The 24,717-nt window shown below is 33.7% G+C and overlaps 1 protein-coding gene across 2 annotated transcripts in view; it reads right to left on the reverse strand.

Annotated features, from left to right (window-relative positions):
• The window catches only part of LOC114333861 (protein Skeletor, isoforms B/C), a 180,250-nt gene that overhangs the window by 80,888 nt on the left and 74,645 nt on the right, over nt 1-24,717 (reverse strand). For both annotated transcript variants that reach the window (XM_028283888.2, XM_028283956.2), the window contains exon 4: nt 5,802-5,964. In XM_028283888.2, coding sequence (XP_028139689.2) covers nt 5,802-5,964 — 163 coding nt within the window. The remainder of the gene's footprint in view (nt 1-5,801; nt 5,965-24,717) is intronic.

A 24,717-nucleotide genomic window follows, 5' to 3' on the forward strand; every position in this document is an offset into this window, starting at 1 on the left:
AGTCCAACAATGTCGAATATTCCACACAATCCGAAACGTTTATTGGCCATTTTCTCGTGCAAAGTGGTCGTAATGTGCGGATTCGAACATTAACCACTCACAAACTTTGTGAACATTTTCGACATATATATTTGAATAGGCATTGAAATAGAATGGGAATTTATATCTGACCGGCCTATACAGAGGCGTGCTCGTTAATTTTTAGATTCGTGTATATCCCTACATATACTAAATATGTCATTCACTTCTTCTTTTAGTACCTTATAAAACCATTATAGAAATGTATAAACTACATAAAAATTTAATTGTTTGTCAAAGGAAGGTCAAAAAGGAAGAAAAAAGAAACAAGAAATATACAATGTGGCATTGTAACACCTATTTTATTTTAAGTGCAAAAGATGGTGTTTTTATCAGTAAAAAGTTATTCCTAACATTGTCCAATAGATTCCATGCGCATTTACCTAATTTGCCATCGAAAAGAAGTCTCCGAGGCATCTGGTTCCCAGGGCGAGCCACATCTCCTGGAGTTTTGTGAAAATTCCATATCCCATATAATATTCGTGTTCAGCGATCCTTAAAATCTCCGAATAACGAGTTTCCACTGTTTTTTTAGAATTTTCATAAAATTCCAGGAAGCGGGGTCCATCCTGGGCACCAGGTGCCTTGAAGACTGTCGTCGTCAGAATATTCGTGATCAATGACTCCTAAAACTCTCGAATAACCAGTTTGCACTGATATCGTATCAAATTTCCACGAAACTCCCAGAGACGAGAGACACCCATGCTGTGCACCAGGTGTCTCGGAAACCATCGTCGTCATGATATTCTTGTTCAGCGAGTTCAGAAACCCCCAGTAGGAATATTGAACTCATTTCCGTCAATTATTTCCGAATTAAAATTTATCATTTTTATTATATCGAAATGCATTTTGGAAAATCCATTTTTTTTGTTAAATAATGCAACTTTTATTTCGTCATCATCACTTTCACTCACAAAGTTTCCTAAGGCTCTTACGAATCGAATGCAATAAGTTTCATTGAGATGTATCAAAATGCAAAAGTTTGGTAGGTTTTGGGCTTTTGACTGCTTCATTATCTTAGAAGAAACTTTAGGTCAAAAGAGCATTGATTTATAGTACATTCTTTCACGGTTTTTGCTGTAAATTTTAAAGAACCGCTTGGATTAACATGAAATTTGGCATACGCATAGCTAACATGTCAAAGAAAAAAAGTGATATGGTGCCGATGTGTGCTTTTGCCCTGGGGGTGAGTTTCACCCCATATCGGGGGTGAAAAAATATATGTCCAAGATAAGTCCCGAAATGAATAAACTGACTAATTTTAAGCAACTTTTATTTTATAGAGTTTTTTCACCAAATCAATACTTCTTGAGTTATTTGTAAGTGAATATGTATGTTAATTTTTCAACAAAATAACCACGTTTTTAGACGGTTTTTCGCAACTAACTCAAAACGTAAGCATTTTGTCGAAAAAATATTCTTAGCAAAACTATAGCATATAACAAAGTGAAAAAAACGGTGTATATATTAGGTCTCTATACCTAGCAAAAGCAGAGTTATAGCTAATGAAAAATAGGTTCATATTCGAAAAATTCCAAATAGAATAATTCAATGTGAAATATCCAAATAATGAAGCACTCTTGGGGAAAACACATTACAACTTTTTTAAAGTGTTTAAAAAAGGTTTATTTCTGTTTTTATAAAAAAAATTTCTAGCATCAAATTTAAGCAAGTTACACTCATAATAAGGTTGGTCCTTTTTTTTTGGCAAAAAAAATCAGGAAGCTCACCCCCCAATTAGCAACTTCAATGAAATTAATCGTTACCGCTTTACAAGTTAATTAATCGTTGTGTTTATATGATCTGTAAGTTTCATCGATTCTAAGTATTTATTTTTGAAAAAATTTGGTTTTAAAGTAAAATTTTTAAAAATCTGAATTTTGAAAAAATGCTTTTTTTTAAAATAACTTAAAAGTTGTTAAAAATACCAAAAATCTTAAACAATAAAAAAAGTCGGCTTCACTTTTCTGAATATTTTGTATTTGTTTGTTTTTCTTTAAGACAACAATAATTGGTTAAGATTCGGTGTTTCTAAATTTGCATACACTCGTAATAAGTGACTCGTTCAAGCCCTTTTAACTACAGCTCTTTCAAAAATAAGGACTTTGAACCGATGAAACTTACAGATCATATATTATCAATACATAAGCGAGTAAAAAACTTGTGAATTGGTAACAATTAAGTTCATTTGAAATGCTAATTAGGGGGTGATTTTCCCGATTTCTTACCAAAAAAGGGACCAACTTTATTTTGAACGTAACTTGTTTACTTTTGATGCTAAAAATTGTTTTTAAAAAACAAAAATAAGCATTTTTTAAACACTTTAAAAAAGTTAAATTGAGTTTTCCTTAAAAAAGTGCTTCGTTTTTTGGTTAAGGCACGTTAAAATATTCGATTTGGAATTTGACGAGTATGAACCTATTTTTCATTGGCTATAACTAGACTTAGGCAAATATGCAAATAAAAGGGTATGAAATATGCGCATAAATATGCAGTATTTTACCCAAAAATATGCAAGTTTATCTAGAAAATATGCATGTAATAAAAAATATTTACAACATTTTTTAAATTTACAAAAATATTTAAAATATCTTCACATGTTGTATTAATTAACATGTGTATATATTTTATAAACTAAGCTTATGTAATTAAATATTTAAATATTTTAACAAACAATGATATTATTTCGAATTGTGGTAACAACAAAATTATCAAATGCTGTTTTTTTTTCTAACATAAACATATTATGGCTTCTATCTGAGTACATAGAAAAATTTCTTTCGACATCAACTGTTGTAACTGGAGCATTTTTCAAATTCACCTTAATAGTTTGCTCTAAATTAAGTGGTTCGGAAAATAATGTTCAAACTACTACTTGAACCATTTCAGAAAGAACCTGGTAACCACTGTTTTTCCTATGGTGGTTGGGAAATGTTAAGAAAGTTTTCTTTCAAATATGTATTACCTTTAACGTTTTGACACAATGATTCAAATTCTTTTATTAAAAATTTACTGTCTAGCAATGATAATTTGCAGGAATCCAATTGGGTAATAGTTTTCTGAACGAAACTATGGTTTGATTTTATGAATGAGACTGAACACAGGTGTTCACGGCTTATTTTAAAACAAAAGTGAAAAGGACCATCAAACTAAAAATTTTTACCTAGTGATATAAACTGGCAGATTTTGGAACCCTTGTATCAAGGACAAAACGTGACAAAATTATGTATAATCCGCCATATTTTATTAGTTCCGATACCAAAAATTTGAATACCAAGAGATTATAAAACAAAATTAAATATTGGGATTTCCAAGCTATTTGTTACATGCATATAAAAATATATTATATACAACCAAAATTTCAAACTATATGCACTTTATGCACATTTATAAAAAATATGCAAAATTGGATATTTTTGGATCTTTTATGCATAATATGCAAAATATGCAATTTGTATATTTGCGTCAGTTTAGCTATAACTCTGCTTCTACTAGGTATAATGACCTAATATATACACCTTGTTTTTCAATTTTTTACGTGCTATATTTTTTATGAGAATTTTTTTTCGACCAAATACTTACTTCTTGAATTATTTGCGAAAAACCGTCTGAAAACGTGGTTATTTTGTAGAAAAATGAACATATTCACTCGCAAATAATTCGAAAAGTATTAATTTGGTAAAAATCTTTATAGAACAAAAGTTGCTTAGAATTAGTCATTTTATCCATTTCCGGACTTCTTTCGAACATATATTTTTCACCCCCAAAAGGGGGCGACACTCACCCCTAGGGCAAAAGCACACATCGGCAAAATATCACTTTTTTTCTTTGACTTGTTAGCTATGTCTATGCCAAATTTCATGTCAATCCAAGCGGTTCTTTAAAATTTAGAAGTTTTGCAATATATTAACTTTAAAGAACGTACTATTACTAAAAATACAGGAACTTCAAGAAGACACTTTTTAATTAAAAAATAGGAGAGCGACTGAAAAAGATAAGATAGGTGTAGATGGGCTCGAAGAAATACGAAATACTTGAACAGTGGAAGATAGTGGAAGTGAGATCGCTGTTTCAGAAAGGAGACAAAGGAATTTGCCAGAAATACCGAGGAATAAGCCTGCTGAACTTTGATAAACACCAAATGCAAGAATAGTAAAATCAAGAGAAAAAACCATTAGAAAGTAAAAAAATGAGTACCTAAAATGCGTCTTCATCCGCAGTTCCGACTTCAGCAGACAAAAAGATGAAACTTTATAAAACAATGATGAATATAACGATGACAAAAAATTATAACCATACTTAGTATTGTTCCAGTAGTCAAATAGTCTATTTCCACCGCAACGTGGACGCTAACAATAAATAAATAAAAATATAGAGAAAAAAGGAAGATAAAAAGTATTAAATTACCAAGGAAGTAAATTAAAGAAAAATGCCATATACTTAATAGTGCTGTCGCCAGAGGGGGTACAACGGACTCCTTTTATTAGATGGACTTACCCAAGTTTTTTCTATGTATTTTGACCCGTAGAACACGAATTTTTTGGACAACAGTTGATCCGGATATCGATAAGATTGTTACAAAGAACTTGCGGAATTACATAACAGCGTTTTTTCGCAAAACAAAACATTTTTTTGTATTTTTTGGGTCATTCTAAGTAAAAATTGTTCTTAAAAGTTTTTTCGTAGGATGCACAATTTTCGAGATAAACGCAGTTGAACTTTCAAAAAATTGAAAAATTGCAATATTTGAACCCGAATAACTTTTGCTTAAAAAATAAAATAGCAATTCTGCTTACAGCATTTGAAAGTTTAAGTCAAATTATACCGGTTTTGATTATTTGCATGGCTAAAAATTAATTTTTTTTATTGTTAAACAAAGCTATAAACAGATATTGTTTGAGCGTTTTGAAGTTTACCCAAAATATGCGTTTTAATCCAACTACGTAGAAATTGCCTGCTTGCGGGCGCTTTGACTGGTACCTCTTTCCGGTATAATTTGACTTGGAACTTTCAAATGCTGTAAGCAGAATTGCTATATTTTATTTTTTAAGCAGAAGTTATTCGGGTTCAAAAATTGCAATTTTTCGATTTTTTTAAAGTTCAACCGCGTTTATCTCGAAAACTATGCATCCTACGAAAAAACTTGTAAAAACATTTTTTGCTTAGAATGACAAAAAAATGCAAAAGAATGTTTTGTTTTGCGAAAAATCGCTGTTATGTAATTCCTCAAGTTTTTTGTTTATAACAATCTTATCGACATCCGGATCAACTGTTACCCAAAAAATTCTTGTTCTACGGGTCAAAATACATAGAAAAAACTTGGGTAAGTCCATCTAAATAAAGGAGGCTGTTGTACCCCCCAGGCGACAGCACTGTAACCCGTGAAGGCAAATGATAATAAAATTGTTTTATCCCAATTACTTTTCTCCTAATTAATTGATTTTTTATTGCTTCATTAACCTATGTGTCTTTTAACTCATATAAAAGTAATATCTATCTATTAATCGACTTTTTATTGTACAAGCAGACAATATAAAATATTTGTATTTTATAGACAATAAAAAAAGATTTAGATTTAGATATGATAATATTATTTTTAATGGGTTTTGTAATAAATTATATACTTCACTAATTAACTAAATAAGTAATTAAAGTGGGACATTGTTATTTGATATAAAATATTTTTGGAAATCAATAAAAATAAAAAAATAATATAAAATTACCTGGTGCTTCGCCATCATAAGACAAGTTTGGAATCAACAGCGTCTGGGCATCCACGATGACGATGTTGTCTGACGAAATTGCGTGGACACCTTTGAGAGATTCAATTTTTTGTGGTCGTGGATAGTCAAAACCACGAGGAACTTTAACATCACCAAAGTTAACCTGCAACAAAAATCACATTTAAATAATCTTTTTAATTAATTGTGCAATGATAAATTTACACTTTTTATGGATGAAAATTCTAGTCAATATTATAAGATAAAACATAAAACATAACAGTATTTTCAATTTCCACATAATACAGTCACTTTGTTATATGCTTCGTGAGCTCTATTGTATCTTAGCCCCATTGCTTCAAAACATCCTCCAATTCCCGATAGCGCGCGGATTTGGATAAAGTTTGGACAGAGGTTAGAGTCAGGTTTGGATAACTACTATTTTGCTGCCTGCTGGAAATAAGTTAATTGGCCTGTAATTTTGCAGAAATGTGCAGTTATTTCTTGGCTTCGGTATAATCATTATCCAGGCCTCCTTCCATCATCTTGGAAAGAGTCTATATCTTAGTATTACGTTTGTTAATTATACAATTGCTTTCGATGGAAGATACTTCAGAGTCCTCTCAGTGATTTGATCTGGACCTGGTGATTCCTTGATGAACTTTTTCTTATGAGTTCACTTCTTTCTCTGAGTGATGTGCGATGTATTATTTCTTCTTATTCTTTGGGCGTTTCTAGTTCTGTATCTTAGACTTCTTCGATAAAGTCTATGTCTTTGTCTTGTTGATAGTTCAGTGTACAATCTCCGTCAAGAGTCCCTCTTATCTCCTAGGATCTGTCTTCGAAAAAGTAGACGATTCCGTTTTCTCCGTGTTGTGGAGGAATGGGCTTTCTATAGTTTCTTCGAGTTCTTGAGCCTTTATATTTCTTACATGTTTTGGCCCTCTTCGTCCATTTCTTTAAATAATTGTCCCACTTTTGGCTTCTACATTCTATTAGTGCCTGTTTGGCTGATCGATTTAGTAGATTTGTCCTATTTTTGTCTTCCAGATTTCTTGTTCTTCTGGCTGGCTCTCTTTTTGGCTGTGTTCTTTTCCCTTTTCCTTTACTTTTTCCTGATTAATCTCTCTAAAACTTCCCATTTCAATTTTTCTCCTCATCCTCAATCCTCATATTTTTCTTCAGTAGTGTTATTTCTTAGTAGCTACTTTTTTTAAGATGTTTTCAAGCTGTAAGATTTTTTCCTCTATTTCTTGTGGATTATCGATTGTAGAAACGTTTCCAATTCCTATGCTCACTACTCCCTAGAAGTTTGTTTTCTTTCTTATATTATTCTTCTTCTCGTGTGCCTACTTCTAGAAGTCTGGGGTTATGGTCTTCTGATCCTTCGTGTAAGGTTCTGACATCTGTTTGTAGTTCTAGGTTTTTAACCACTAGTGGGTTGGTTCGAGTCGACGTCATTGAAAGAATCTGTTAACCTTACATATGCTGAAGCGATCCTTATTTCACCTTGTCTTGTGTGGACTTTTACTGTTGCTGCTTCCGCATCATTTAGTGTTGGCGTTTGTTAAAATGTATTGTTTATTCCTTTCCTTTCTAGAATAGCAATTCTTCCCTAACTTGCTCTGTGGTCGGTCCTGTAGATGTTGTATCCTGGAAACTTAATGTTGATGGTATGAGTCAGTTTAGTTTCTTGTAATGCTACAAGATCTATTTCATATCTTTTCCAGAAGCCTATGTTCTGGGATCTCCTAAGTTCATACCTTAGTTCAGAGCTATTTTCAACGAAAACTTTTCGTTTATAAATTCGCAAAGTCTGTTCGTTGGTGTGTTGCCGCTTCTGCAAATCCTAGAGCCGATTTACCAATAGATTCTTATGTAATTTTTCTTCTGAATCCAAATCTGAAAACGGCATTTCGATATCTCTAACCATATTCGAGATAACCGACCTCAATGTCTAAAATGTGACGTCACAATCCTTTTATTTTTTACCGACACACTAAACATCATCAAAAATCGTTGCTAGTAAGTAGGCTAGTTTGACACTTCGTGAATGTCAAACTAAATTTTAAATTAGTTATTAATAAAATAAAAATGACATTTCAAAATGATATGACAAAAATACAAAAAAGTACCTTTATGTATTTCACAATATTTGAAAATTGTTTTTATGAAATGTTGTTTGGAATAAAAAATTATATTCTGATACATATATGCAATTACATCCTTCTAATGGAAAAAAATATTTGAAGATTTTTCTCAAATTATGGATACCAACAACATTTTCATTTATAATTCTTGTATTTTTAATTTGACGAAGAAAAGTTATTCTTCATAAAAAGCTCTTCATGGTCTAAGATTTATGATTCAACCATCATAATGAAATTTTATTAATTTTATACGAGGTATATAAAAAATATGAATTTCGAGTAAAGTATCTTTATAGTTCACAACATTTAAATTAGAATGATATAATTGCACATTAAAACATACTTTTTTATTATTAACAACTTTTCTTAATAGCAATTTTCTACATTATGAATTAAAATACGTAAATAAACAAAGTTTCCGTTATGATAATGCTCGCATTTTCAGCTTGTTAGATTCTGTTTCGCCTTATGTTAGCACTTTTGTCACTGGCTCTTCTAGCATCGTGGTCAGTCCTTTTTGATATTTTGAGACAATGCAGCAATTCAGAAAACTTTATCAATGCATTCGCGGCTCGTTCCTGAGCTTCTGCCGAAGACTGTTGAGCTCGAGCACAAGAAATTTGAGCTTCGGCTGCTTCAATTTGTTTTCGTAAGCAGGTCTTCTGTAGTTCAATCAGCGACTCCTCCTTCGCACTAGGATATTTGGGAGCTCTGCCTGTTAGTTTTTGGCAACCAGAATTGGAGCTAAAAAGAACGTTTTTATCATTATTTTTTTGTGATAAAACCCCAATCTCCTTTGTTACACCGGCCTGACAAGCACCTGGTACCCTGTGCAAGACTGGATTTTCTCCAATGTTCCACAACTCATAGAATTGTCTTTGCCAGTCAGTTAGTACGATTTTTTTGTTACCAATTTTTTTTTACGTCAACAATTTTTTTAACCTTTGTTTTCATGTTGTTGAATTTCTTCATAATTTGTTTTGAATCCAGGTTTTTTCGATAATTTCATTAAAGGCAGCAGTTAATTTATTCAATGCAGCTTCCTTTTCATTTTTAATTTTTGGGATCATTCTTTTATCAAATAAAATTTGATAATTTTCAAGAAGATTAACAAACAATACTTGTTCATTTTTGTCCTCGCCTAACTCTTTTGTCGCTTCGGAATCTGAACCACTCATTTTTACTCACTACTCACTTATTCTAATAATAATTAGGTATGTACGCAAAAATGTGGATTCACAAAACACAAGCATATGAAAAACCACCTGAAATACTAGTTCTAGTACGATTGGTGTGATGCGCACAAGGGCACTACAGCTGGCGCTACGTTTAGTAGTAGTTCCTTCAGGTCAGTAGCAAGTACTTCGGTTGTGTAGTATGTCTTTTCAACAAAGCATCTCCTTTTATGTAAAAGAAAATGCTACAAACTAGATACTATTTGCTGAAGCAATAGCATCTACTACGTTTTATGCATTCCACCCACTATGGTCGCATTTGTTGCTTGATTTTATGTGGGTTTGGTGATTTGGGCGTACGATTTCCCATTGTTTTTTATATGTTGTTTTGTTCTGTTTTCTTTTGTTATTTGTCTTGACGTTCCCCAAGGCCCAAGCAGGTACTCTGGAGCATCGCCTATAACTTTCTGGGTAAATCAAACAATCACTTGGTACCAAGTAACAACAAATAGACCACACCAATTAAGAATAACTTTATTGCGACTGGGACATAATAAAAACTGAGTATATATTGACTGAGTGTAAACTATACAAAGCTACAAGAGTGCATCATAGCATCTCGATGTCTCTAATAATTTATGTCCCTAAAATCCTTTCTGGATGCTGCGAACAAATAAACAAAAACCACCAAAATTAATTACAATGTTAATATGAAGCCAATTCGAGTTAAATTTAATAAACCATATACTTTTTGCCGTTCTCTAGCATAAAAATACTCCCATTTTAAGTACACCACATATATACCTAATGTACTATTTAACCATGATCAATGCGAAATAACAACCGCCAAGTCAAATTACCTACTAAGCCCTAAACGATCTCCCACTAAAGCAATAAAATATTGCAGTTCGGCATGAACAAATAAAATTAAAGTAATCGCGTGTTACGTCGCTACTTGGGTGACACGAACTGCACTGTGTAGCGTCATTATTGCGTCACGGATACAATGAACTGTGTTGGATAGGGATAGGGATTGTGTATCACTTAAATTGAAATTCCATCAGACGGGAGTTTACCGAACGAAATAGCACACATCCATCCCGAAATGTGATAAAAATTAATCAATTAATGAATTAGGAGAAAGAGTTTTATAGGCGCAGAAGGAATCAATCAGAAGATTTTCAGGTAAAATACAGTGAAAAAAGAAAGGAAATTAAATTAAAAATTAAAAATGCATATAATGCTTATCTTGGAGATATACAGGGTAATATAAAACGAAGCCCGACACCTTTTTGGAATTTTGTAAAAAATAATAGGCAAACCAGCAATTCCGATGGTACTTTTCAGGTTGAGAATAGGGACGTATCCGATCCTAAAATTATAACAGGCGAGTTCGCTGATTACTTTTCTTCGGTCTATGATAATGATTCCTCGTATAATAAAGATGTAGTTACCGAAAAAATGCGTGAATTACCCCTACAATTTTTTGATAACATTCATTTTGAGACGATTAGCACTACTGATTTAGAAAAAGCGTTTTATAAATTGAAACCGAAAAGGTCTTTTGGCCCTGACAATATTCCTTGTTATATTTTTAAAGGATGCAGGGATTATTTGATGTACCCATTGATGGTAATATTTAATAAATCATTAAGCTCCGGTGTTTATCCAAACGAATTTAAACAAACCAAGATTGCGCCAATATTTAAAAATGGCGATAAAAAATATGTCAAAAATTATAGACCAATTGCGGTCCTAAATTGTATAGCGAAAATTTTTGAATTAATTTTACATGATAAGTTGTACAACAGTTTTAAACATTTGATCTCAGCTGAACAACACGGCTTCTGTAAAAGGAGATCAGTTGAAACAAATCTCTTGACATTCGTTAATAAAGTAAGGGAGAATATAGACAATAAAATACAGGTAGATTGTTTATATACAGACTTTGCAAAAGCTTTTGATAAAGTAAGTCACGACAGTTTGTTATGTAAACTAAAGTATTCTTGTTCTCATGATCATTTTTCAGTGCGTCATTAATTATGACGTCATATACTGTATTGGGTGTGTCGAGACTTATTTCATGTAATTATTGACGAATTTGACAGATGCTAGAATCGTACTTAGCCATAGGTGAAAAGCTGGTGGAATTAAACTAATTAGTAATTTAGTATATTTGATTTTTACACAATATGTTAACATGTAGGTATTTTTTATAAAGGGGAATAAAATTAAAAAGTAAACAATATTGTTAATTAAATTTATAAATATGGAAACATTAAAAAATGACACAAAACTATCCATTAATTGTGTTTTTATCTCCTTCTCTAGGTGCTGTCTCCGCTTCAAAAGTTAACAGTCATCAGAGCGATCTTTATTTCTGAAACCGCGGCTCTAAATAATTCATTGTTATTACATCCAAACCAGTTCCTAAGGTTCTTCAGCCATAAGTTACGTCTCCTTACTATAGATATTTTTCTTGCATAATGACCTGGAGTATTAGATATACATCTCTCATCACATGTCCCATATATCTCAGTTTTCTTCTTATTTGTTAGTTCTTCTCGTTCCTTATGCGTAAGTCTCATTACCTCCACGTTGGCTATTCTATCTACTCATGAGATATTTAGCACTCTTCGGTACATCTCAAATGTCTCTAGTCTCGTCACGCCAATGACTAACTTTTAACGAACTAAATTCTAAACCAAAACACAAAAAAATGCACAAAGACGTTGTGAAACACAAGGGAAGTCGAATTCGAAATTTCAAAATGACAGGTACACAAAATACTGACCTGAATAATAACCATCACTTGACTCTTTGACACTTCTAAAAAATGGCCAAAATTAACGAAGTTTTCGTCAAATCTTCATAATACGTGTATTTGATTGGCTAGAAAAAACGCGCATTCTAAATATCAACGAATCAAACGTAGGTTAGGAATAGACATCTTATGTATATAACCATTGTAATGCTGCATTATTTTTGTGTTTAATCACGGAGCTACCGCTTTTTCGGTCTCATCTAACTTAATGCATTAGAGAGAAATCGAAAAACTGTGACGCACTGAAAAATGATCATGAGAACAAGAATACTATGGAATTAGCGGACATTTATTAAATTTTTTTATCTCGTATCTAAGATTACGAACTCAGGTAGTATCATATAAAAGTGAATTGTCACACATATTTTTAAGTGGATCAGGAGTTCCTCAGGGATCTAATTTGGGACCACTCCTTTTTTTTTATATTTATAAACGATTTACCTTCACAAGTAACATCCGATTGCTTGTTATACGCAGACGACTTCAAACTATTTCGTAAAATTGAAAACATAAATGATTACTTAGAGCTTCAAAATGATATAGATAATATTTGTGAGTGGTCCTTACGGAATAAGTTGTTATTTAACTTATCAAAATGTAAAGTATTAACATTTAACACAAATAAAAACTCTTATCATTATATATATTTTATGCAAAATTCACAGTTAGAAAGAGTGACTTCTGTATGTGACCTCGGCATTTGTTTTCAAAATGATTTGAAATTTAATCAGCACATAAATAATATTGCTAAAAAATCGCACCAGTTACTAGGTTTTTTAAAGAGGACAACATGTGCATTTACAAACACTGAAATAATACAATATTTATATTTTTCTCTAGTGCGTAGTAAACTTGAATTTGCTAATGTAATATGGAATCCTACACAGCTAAATTTAAACCGTTCTATAGAAGTAGTCCAAAACAAATTTTTAAAATATTTATACTTTAAAAAACATAGAACCAATCCCGAATATGCTTCATATGATCCTATCAGAAAAGAATTTGGTATAATAAAACTTGAGTATAGAAGAAGAGTTTTTGCCATTACGTTTCTTTTTAAAATATTGAATTATTTAATCGATAGCTCCTATCTTATGTCTCAAATAAACCTTTATGTAAAACCACGTAGTATATGCCCTCGTCAACAGACTTTTTTGGTAAATGATGATAGACCGATAACTCGACTATGTCATATACACAATGACTTCTTTTTTTCTGTAAATATATTTGACACAAATCTACCAAAATTTAAGCGTGAAATCAAAGGGATATACACTAATGATTAAATGTTGTCGCATTAGTACCTCACTCTTAATATTATCACATGCTTATGTTGAATATTTTATTTTAAGTTTGTGTTAACATCTATATACACTTTCAAAAACAAAACATCAAAAACCAACCAAATATGTGGGTAAATACTTGCTGTCTTGGTGAGCTCCCTATCCACGAATAGGTATACGCAGGTTATTTCTGTTCTTGATATAAATGCACTTTTTTTTTCTTTTTTTTATTATTAAACGTTTTTTTTTGTTTTGTTTTTATATGTATACGTTTACACCTTATAATATTTATAATATTTAAGTTCTTTACGTTTTTTCTTTTTTTTTTGTTATTTGATCTCAATATAATCGTTGTAATAATGTATAGAAACATGAAATTAGGCTTTGCCTGTTTGTTTCTTAAATAAATAAATAAATAAATACAAAGTAGGAATGACAAACATAAGTAATCGAACTCTGCTTACAATCAGAAAGCGATTAATATTGGTTCAGATGTGAAATTCAGCTGCGAGTACTTCTTTTGTTTTGTCGTAACTTGTGAAAAATAAAGTGCTTTTCGATTTTCGATAATTGTAGTAATTAATGCGATATTGTACGTTTGCTACATATGTCAACATGGCAGATACCTGGGTCTAAGAAAAACCCAGTACCTTCTATTCTATCACATATACAGGCAAGATATGAACAAAAATAGCCAAACACATAAAAAAGAAAGGAATAATACCAGCTTTCGGAACAAAGAACAAATTAAGCAAATATATTAAGAACAATAAGAGCCAAAAGAAAAAGCAATTTCAAAGTGGTGTATACAAATAGGGCATGCGGTGAGTGTTCAAAAACTTATATCGGTCAAACTGGCAGAACCTTTGACAAACGCATAGCAGTACACAAAAAGGCTTTCAATAATGGAAAAACATATTCTACGTAGGGGAGAGTTGGATAAAACGGGATAGTCGGATAAAACGGGATACCTAGCCTAGGGACATAACTAGTGCTGCTATCAATCGGGCAACGACGAAAACTTGTTCTCAGTCGTCATTTTAACTTTTCAGTTCATTTTACCTCGCCGATGCCACTATTTGATGAAAAGTTGTTGTGTTTAGAATTGTTTGACTCTATTTTTTTGGTACTTTGTACTTTTAAGTGCGTTGTTTTCTACATTATATTGCTTAGATATATAAAAATATGATTCCGCTGACCATTACATTTAATTAAGCACTCATTAATGAATATTCTCATGTGTAGTCTATCTAATTTTACTTTCACGTTTAGGCAGGAGCCATTTTTGTTTTGAAAAATGCCTGAGTTGGACAAAACGGGACACTTATAAATTGGATAAAATGGGATACAGTTTCTTATGTTCCGTTTTATCCACCTATTTATTTGTTGGTCTACTTACTAATTTTTTAAATAGCGATATGAAGCGTGTTCTCATACCGCAGAAAAGAACAACATATTTTTAAGTATCTTTTGTTCTGATATACGTACCTAGTCCTAAATAAAAGGTCTAACTTTTCATTTTGCAATAAAACATAAAAATCGCCTATTTTTAAGTTTCTGACTAATGAAGATATTGTTTTTCAAGAGTAAATTTTGTTTCGCAGTCTTATGTCTACTTAATTATACTTTTTAGATAATTTTATACAAAAGATTAAATATTGTGAACCTATCCCGTTTTATCCAACCGTGGTATGCTAAGACGGGATGTGTAGGACTTTATTAATTTTACTATTTTCCAGTCATTAAAAATAGCTAAAAATATGTTTTTTGTGTGCTTTAATAAATGTTATACCTATAAAAAATATTAATATTATTATTTTTTAATGATTTTAACTTCCAATCGTATAGTAAGATTTTGATCGCGTGTTTAATTCTGTCCAATCAGATTATTATTATACTGTGAACTATAGTAGATTATTCCCAGTATAATAATAATCTGATTGGACAGAGTTTTCAGAACTGTCACATTTGACTTGCATACTATCCGTTCACTTTGACAAGTTGAAAAATATGTGTCACATTAATTGGGATCAATGTCACTGACTGTTTTTATATAGACTTGAATTTTATATGTAAGTATTAAAAACGGATATCACACAACAGTAAGAATAAATAAGACAATAATGCTTCATTTTTTCTCAAATTTGTTGTCATTGGGCAATAGCCGCTCGAGCCTTGCGGGCTCTCACGTCTATTGCCAGACAACAAATTTTCGAAAAACTGTCGCATTATTGCCAATTTATTCTTACTCTCTTGTGATATTATACCTGATAATTTCTTTAACATATTTTCCGTATTAAAAATAAACAAGAATGGTATCTCGTTTTGTCCAACTCTCCCCTACGCATTTCACCTTCTAGTCTAGATCATAATAATTTTTTTAATTAACACTATCAAATTCTTCATATTTAAAATAATGGACTTATGCTATCTTCATTAGAATGTATGGAAATTAATAAATTAAAAATACAGATATAATTATGTATATATTATATAATCTTAACACACATCTTCAATACAACAGCCAAGAAATACAATATGATAATATCAGCAGAAAAAACCAAATGTATGACAATATCTAAATACTCACTACGATGTAAAATCGAAATTGATGGGAAATAATAAAACAGGGAGCAAGGTTTAGATATCTGGGAATATATATAACAAGTGACGGGGATGTTGAAGAGGAAGTACGACAACAAAGCTTAAAAGCAAGTAAAGTGGCGGGATCTCTTAATGACACAATCTGGAAGAACAAACACGTAAGACAAGTCACAATAGCAAGAATCTATAAAGAAGCAATTAGACCTATATTGACATACACGGCCGAGGCAAGACCTGACACATCTAAAACGAGACGACTACTAGAAACAACAGAGATGAAAATACTCCAACGAATATCAGGGAAAAGTCTCTTGGATAGGGAGAGAAGCAAAAACATAAGAAGATCATGCAATGTAGAAGACATAAATGGACGGGTGACAAAACGGAAACAGGAGTGGAACGAACACATTAGTAGAATGGCAGAAGATAGGATAGTACGAATAGCACGAGATAAGTCACCAAATGGACGAAGAAGTATTGGCAGACCAAGTAAAAGATGGTGCGATAACTTAAACAATTTAGGAGGCTAATATTGAAGAAGAAACAGGCTTTAAAGCCTACATACAAGAAGGAAGAAGAAGAAGAACATTGTAAAATCTGTATATCTGTATTATAATTCAATATACGTTTCGTATCCGCTTTTTTTCTTTTGCGAGTTCGGCGTAGGTTAGAAAGTTCGGTATCTTTCTTTGTAGCTCTTATAACAAGAGGGTTTTTACAGGGTTGGGTGGTTAACCCAACACGAAATCCCTTTTTTGGAGAGCCATTTTATTGCTAGGAAGTCAGATCACGACTACACGAAGATATTAATATTTTAACAAAACCAGAGGGCACAAGAAGTAGAGGACGACCACGAAAAAGATGGATTGATGATGTGGAAAAAGACCTAAAGATTCAAAGGGTCAGAAGATGGAAAGAAGTTGCGAGACGGCCAAGATCCACAATGACTATTATGATGATGGTGATCGGCTTTTTTGATGATCGAAGTTTCTGAAGCCTAGATGGCCATAGGAAATATAATGCTCAAACAAGGCAAAATTTTGTATTTTTTGGAATATCAGTGTTCTTCCATACTTTTGTGAGTTTAGCTGTTGAAGATCTGGCCATTTTTTAGCCGACGAATCTCGTCTTCTCACCGTCCACTGTCAGTAGTGACTATTGTTCCAGTTCTTCTGCTGAAGACGCCAATATAACCATTTCATCAGTATACCTGATGAATTTTATGGGGTCTATTGGGGGTATCTATTTCTTTTTGTATTGAATTGGACGTACCGTTTCTTGCCAAGTGACGTGGCAAATTTTCGTCTTGCTTCTACAAGGTTGAGATTCTCTTCAGTCATCCACTGTTTTTTCCTATATTTTTTTTCTTTGTAGTTGATGCTGTTGATGGCTTCAGTGATCTACTCATTTGTGAATTGCCACGTTTTGTCCGGGTCTCCGGTAGTCAGTGATTGGTCAGCGTTTGCTAATACTTCTCTAAAATTTTGTGGGTGTTTTGGAACCATTTTTTATATTTGTAATTGTCTTTTTGTGTAGCTTAATGCAAAATTCTGCTTGTATTATTTTGTGGTCAGGACCACAGTCCTGCAGTTGGTTTTGTCTTCACATTGATTACTGAGCTCTTCGATCGTTTCATGAGAAGCAAACAATCTATTTAGTTTTTGTATCGTCCTCCAGGCAAAGTCCATGTTGATAATATTTGCAGATGATATTTAAACGTTGTGCTTCTTATACTATGATCCGCCACCTACTGCAAAATAATAAAAACATATTGGTTAATTATTGACCGGTCTTAATTATCCTTTTTTATTTAGCTGAAATGCCTCGACAACTAAGGTCGTTGGCATGGTACAGTTGATTTTGCGATCAGATTATAGTGTAATGTGTAGTGTGGTGTGTATGTATGTGTTGAGTAAATGTCTTGTTACTTAGTAAAGTCGACTTAATTGTCTTTACAAGGAGAGAACGTTTGCAGTCCCTCCTTCACTACTTAAGTTTTTGTAAAAAAACTTTTCAACTTTTTATTGATAATTCGTAGATATTCCTATAATTCGAAATTAAGCAGCACACAGCAATATGTACTGCAAACAGCCCTTTTAGCATTATTAGCGTTTGTCCCGAAATTTGCCTAAACCCTCGCCCACCGCCATGTAAACCAACCGTCACTGCGAATGCTTGATATCTACTTATGTTAATACTTCGGGACGAACTGGGAAAGTTCAAAGTTTGAGCAAAGTCTTGTGAAACTCAAAGAAAGGCCGAAGTGAGAATGCGAAGTCGTCCTCCTCCGCGTCGGTTGGTTGTTGAACTTGGGCAAAAACGAGCTAAGCTCTTGCCATAATCTATATGTTAATGACCGGCCGACATTCGCACTCATTTTAAATTTAAATATGCTCCTTGTCGTTTGGGCGCCTAAGGTAAAAACCAGAGCCGTCTAGATTAGAATCTTTCGTTCCGATTTATCTATTCTGATGGGTATCAATCAAGGGTAAAAAGTGGAGTCACTAAGGAATTGAGGATTTGAGAATTGATCACTGGTGAAGAGTAAAAATATTAATAGTTAAAGTTTAGAGCACTCTTTAATTTTCAAATTGTAATTTTTTTGTTGCACATCTACATTGTTTATAAGTAAAGATTGCAATGCTTTTGCAATTAAGTTTTCTAATGTTGATCCTTTTTAATTTTTTTGATATTGATACGACACGACGGCGACAGTTCCGCAAAATATATTTCACATACAAGACGTCCTCTGACGAAAAAGAATAAGAATTAAAAATATAGAATGTTCTAGACGTAATCAAAATGTTCCAAAATGTTTGGTCCAAAGGTTGGTCCCATCTAAAGATTTTCTGAAACAAATTATTGGTATAAAGGTTTTCATAGATTGACTACATGATGTTGAATTGCAACAAGTTATCCGATTACATCACAAAACGCTAATACTGTGGCACAAAAGCCCATGAGGGTAAAGCATATAACAGTATTTCCAGACCTCGCCCAAAATTAAAAGAAATAAGGTTTCGAGAAAATGAGGAAATCACTAACGCAGATAACCAACAACCTATTTTATCCCAAATAAACAGAGGATGTTATAGTTGCGGAAGAATAGGACATTTGCGAAATAAATGCCGAAGCAGATCCCAGGCAAGGAAAGAAGAACCAAATAGTGAGGTCAGAAGGCCTACTAGAAATAATAGTAGATATAGGTTTCTAAGAATTTCTAGAATTTTCCACAACTGACCATAGAAGAGAAAAAGATACTCTGAATCTGAAATTGCTCATTTGAAGGAACAACTAGATATTAGCTATCTAAAAATGAAATTGAAAAGGTAAAGAGAATAGATGCCAGTTTTGCAAATTAATGCAAACATTACACTGTCTGATCTGGAGTACAAATACGAGAAATTGGCGAAGGAGAAGAATGTGTTAAATAAACAATTCCAAGAATTCCAAGAAGCTTTGAATGAATTTGAAGCTTAAACAAAAAATAACATAACCGAATAAGAAGGTATGTCAGAAGGTGACCACAGTTAAACAGGAAGAAGACGATAATTAAACTTTCTTGGAAAACCTTAAAGAGAATCAAAACGAAGATAATGACTTAAAAGTCGTAGGAGAATAGCTTAACATTCGAGAAAAACCTATTTGGCAGATAAGAACCAAATATAGTAGAACTATAAAGGTGTACTGGACTTACTGGGAATTCATATATGTGTCTTTCCAATTGTCTACGGAAGTGGGAAGAACCCCATGGAGTACCTACAATTCGTATTTGCAAAATCACACAATAAAAATTTGTTAAAAGAACTTCGTAGAAGCCTTTCTGCAGACATTTTGGAGTCAAGAGAACACTTGCTAAAATTCGAAACATATTTTACTGTATCATTTGTCACCAAGACGTATATTGGTGCAATAAATGAGATTTATGTAACGGTAGAAAAGATCCTAGAACCAGAAGTCATGGTAAAATATCTTTCCAAAGAGGCTTTTGAACGACTTTCAATGGATATTCTCGGTCCAGTTCCGATGACATAAAGAGGAAACAAGTACTCAATGGTCGCAATGGATTATTTTTCAAAATGGCCTCCTAATCAAGAAGCTCTACAGTAGCAGAAGCATACCTAACACATAACACATGTCGTATCAAGACATGGCGTCCCGTTAGAGTTGCCCACACTTCTCTATCCGCAATCAGACGAAATAGTCGAAAGACATAATAGAACTGTATGTCAATACCTTTCAATGTTCTTCGCTGATAATCAATAAGGATGAAAAAAATCTAGAGGATCAACATAAAAATATAAAAAAAGACTAAGTTTTCACTCTAATGGCATACAACATATCCCACCAGAATGAAAACAATGGGAACCTTCTCTGGTTACACCTCCGAGGCTTCTACAATTTGCAAGCCATACGGATGCTGAGACTAAGGAAGATGAGGGAATTCTACAATTTACAATTCACGTCTGGTGGGATATCACGTTTTCATTCTGGTGGGATATGTTGTATGCCATTAGAGTGAAAACTTAGTCTTTTGCTAGCAGTTGCCGCTAGGGCATCTATGCCATTTCGTTCGTTGCAATTCGGGACTGCACGCTGGGGTTTGTTTTGGTTGGATCAGGGAGAGCAGCATATGTGCCTCCTGATGAGAGACTAATAAGTTTCGAAACCGGTAGAGGTGCTTGCAGCACTCTCTGATTGGACTGAAATATGGTTCGGCTGTATTTTCGTTTTGCAACGAAATTGAAAATGGTTATTCATTTTTTATAAAAATATAAATTTATCTAGTGAAACAAGTTTCGCAATATGAAATGTTTCTTTTTTTTTGTGAGTCCACCACTGGAAGGAGACTTGATTTCCAAATGAGGGAGCCGCTAACTGTCTAGAAGGAGGGAAATTTGATTATTTTGGTAGGAAAATGAACGAAGGCGAAAGCAAGGAAATCTCTATTATGATAATTACGTTGGCTCCAGTTCTTTCGTAATTGCAATAAGAGATACTTCTGCGCTTTTTTGACAACGGCGGTTTTTGCTCAAATTTGGCCTTTCACCTTTTTAACAAAATTGATACCGCAATTCTCTACCTTTATTTTTAGATATAAAAATATATCTGCAGGATAAATTTTGCAGGAATTTGAAGATTGGAGGCTTTTAGACAAATTATAATTTAAATTAATGGTGGTCTAAGATGAAATTATATTGCTACATGAGCCACTGAACAGAAAAACAGATAATACTCAATAGATAACTACTGATAATGAAGATTACTTTCATCTACAGGAATTTTTAAGATAATAAATTGTGTTTTAAAACTCATTTTCAAGAATAAATAAAAAACCACTCTTTATTAAAAACAAATAATGAATGGTTTAGGAAGAATATAATTATTCATGTCCACAACTTCGAAGCAGTAAAAGAGTTTAAATGTCTGAGGACGGATGAAAACCACATAGAAAAGAGGTATCAGCAAGGATAGCTACGGATAATATAGCGTTATAGTCCCTATCATAATTAAGACCTCTCTCTCTCTCTATCTCTCTCTCTCTGTCTCTCTCTCTCTCTCTCTCTCTCTCTCTCTCTCTCTCTGATTCCTGGTTGCCAGCTCAGCGCATCTTCTTTGTGTTTATTCTCTGGTTAATCTGCGTACTAGTTCCTTCCATTCTCCTCTGTTTCTTGCTTTGTTTTCACTGCCCCCCATCTCAAGCCGATTCTGTTGTGTTCTCTGGTTACTGTTTTCTTTTAGATATTATCTGTTTTTCTCCTCTTTTTTGTATTCTCAGGTTGAATTCGAGTGCTTGTGTTGTGATGTTACTAGGACCTTTAATTAACGTATGGCCTATCCATTTCCATTTATTCTGCTTAATTGTTGTTATTATACTGGTTTGTTTTGTTCTTTTCCATAGTTCTACATAAATTAAGACTGTACCTTGTACACGTCAATTATTCGCTTACTTGTTACATATGGAAGCCAAATATGGGATCTACATCAGCAAGAAATAAGTAAGCTACTGGTATTTGAAAGGAAGGTTGCCAGAATGATATTTGGCCCTCAAAGAGATGAACTCTTATAAGGCTGTATAGAACATGGATAGTCCCCGTTCTCACATATGGATCAGAGGCATGGACGCTAACTAAAACAAATGAATCCGCTCTATCGATTTTTGAAAGAAAGGTGCTACGCAAGATATTCGGAGCGGTCTGTGAGAACGGAATATGGAGGCGTAGATATAACTTTCAACTGAAGAATATCTACAAGATACGTTTGGTGGAAAAGATATTACCACTATAATTAAGCGAAACTTCCTGCAATCGGCAGGACATGTAGCCCGGGCCCCTGAATCGAACATGATAAAAAAGATTCTAACAGCGCAACCCGTGGGAATGAGAAGATGGGGTAGACCAAAGCTGAGGTGGATGGACGGGGTAACACAAGATGCCGAGAAGGTCGGAGTAGGCAACTGGAAAATGCAAGGAAGGGACAGAATGGCGTAGAAAGCTTGAGAAGGTCGAGGCCCCCTAAGGGCTGTAGCACCAATATGATGATGTTACATACGGAAGTCAAACATGGGATCTGCATCAGCAGGAAGTAAATAAGCTACTGGTATTTGAAAGGTAGGTTGCCGGAATGATATTTGGCCCTCAAAGAGATTAATTGACAGGGGAGGGAAGAAGGCAGCGCAATGCTCAGTTGGCGACTCTGTATTGTAATGAAAACATAATCAGACATATAAAAGCTAATTGGACAAGATGAGCAGGTCATGTGGTATGACGTTGTGTTTGGAGAGAACAGAGCGTAGAAGATCAGTAGGCCGTCCCAGAGAATGATGAAAGAAAGGATGATGTTGAAGCCGATTTATATAGGATTAGGGTACTAAATGGAATCGCAAAATCGTAGAAAATGGACGGATATGTCGGATGTGGTGAAGACTCACCCCGAGTTGTAAAGCCAGTCAAGAAAAAAAGAAAATAATTACCACCAGTATATTAGCTTTCTGTTAAAAATCGACCAACTCAAAGTACCTATCATTAATAACGGAAGCATTTTAAAATCCCTAACAGTCAATTTTTCTTCTTTTCTTCTTCAGGAGCTTCAATAACTATTTGGAAACCTGCTTCCAAACTGTTTCCAGCATAATTTCTACTAAATTGTTAAGCACGTAGTGGCCAATTTTCATCCAGTGTTAAGACAGTAGTTATCTGCTGTAATAGATAGCTGCTGTAGAAGTTCATTATATTTTATGGTGATGTGGATTGATACTGCTCTCTGTGGTTGATTCCAAACATACGCAATACGGTCCTAATAACAATTCACTTAAATAATAGATATTCTGTAAACAATGTTGAGCTAAGGCTACATAGTCAAAGCAATAAAGCACTGAACCTCCGAAAAAAAAAGGGCAATACGGATCTTAATAATTCTTTTTGCACTCGATTCGTGAATGCGTCAGGAAACTTTGTGACCCCGAGTCATGATATAATATTGAAAAACTGCACACAAAAAATGCGTTCTTAAAGTGCATCTCAAACAGACAATAAAAAAATTCAGAACTCATAAACTATTAAAATAAGAAAATCTACGGTTTCGTTTTGATTAAAATCTGTCTTCCTCCATCCCCCGATAGTACTATTTCTAGGTCTACCTGTTGTCAAGGAGGCTCTAAGGAAGACAGATTTTTACCATTCCGACCGTAGATTGTGGATATAAATTAAAATAATTTATATCGCAATATGGATAGAACGCCCTCTAACGGGGAATAAGCGAAATGAATTTCGACTCAATTCAAGCTTTCTGCTTAACCCAGGTATAAACATACCAAAAGGCACCGCCAGGAAAACATTCCACTTTGCGGTTCAGAGAGCCCATATGAAACGAGTCTTTGTACTCTATGCAGAGTATGGCATTAACGAAATAGGAAAATCTACGGTTTCGTTTTGATTAAAATCTGTCTATCCCCCGATAGTACTATTTCTAGGTCTACCTGTTGTCAAGGAGGCTATAAGGAAGACAGATTTTTACCATTCCGACCGTAGATTGTCGATATACCCTGGGCACAAGGTACAAAATAATTATTCCCCGTTAGAGGGCGTTCTATCCATATTGCGATATAAATTATTTTAATTTATATCGACAATCTATGGTCGGAATGGTAAAAATCTGTCTTCCTTAGAGCCTCCTTGACAACAGGTAGACCTAGAAATAGTACTATCGGGGGATGGAGGAAGACAGATTTTAATCAAAACGAAACCGTAGATTTTCTTATTTTGTTAATGCTATACTCTGCATAGAGTACAAAGACTCGTTTCATATGGGCTCTCTGAACCGCAAAGTGGAATGTTTTCCTGGCCGTGCCTTTTGGTATGTCTACACCTGGGTTAAGCAGAAAGCTTGAATTGAGTCGAAATTCATCAATTATTGGCGGAAATGAGTTCAATTTTGTTACTCTGAGGTTTTGGGGTCACTGAAAACGAATACGACGTCATAAGTGATCTCCAGAATACCTGGTGCCCAGGATACCTACCTACTGTTTACCTCGTCATTAAAATTCATTAAAAAATTGTCAAAGATCATTACTCTGGGGGTTTTTAGGGTCACTAACGACGAATATGACATCGGAAGTGATCTACGGAGTATCTGGTGCCCAGAGTACCTACTGTTTACCTCGTCCTCGGGAGTTTTCGGCAAATTCATTAAAAAATTAGTAAAAAATCATTACTCAGGGGGTTTTTGGGGTCGCTAACGACAAATATGGTGCCCTGATGCCCAGGGTACCTACTGTTTATCTCGTGACTAATGGAAGACTCTGGAAGACGAGGTAAACAATAGGTACCATGGCCATCAAGTACTCCGGAGATCACTTCCGATGTCATATTCGTCGTCAGAGAC

The sequence above is a fragment of the Diabrotica virgifera genome, chromosome 5 (genome assembly GCF_917563875.1).
Source record: "Diabrotica virgifera virgifera chromosome 5, PGI_DIABVI_V3a".
NCBI lineage: Eukaryota > Metazoa > Arthropoda > Insecta > Coleoptera > Chrysomelidae > Diabrotica > Diabrotica virgifera.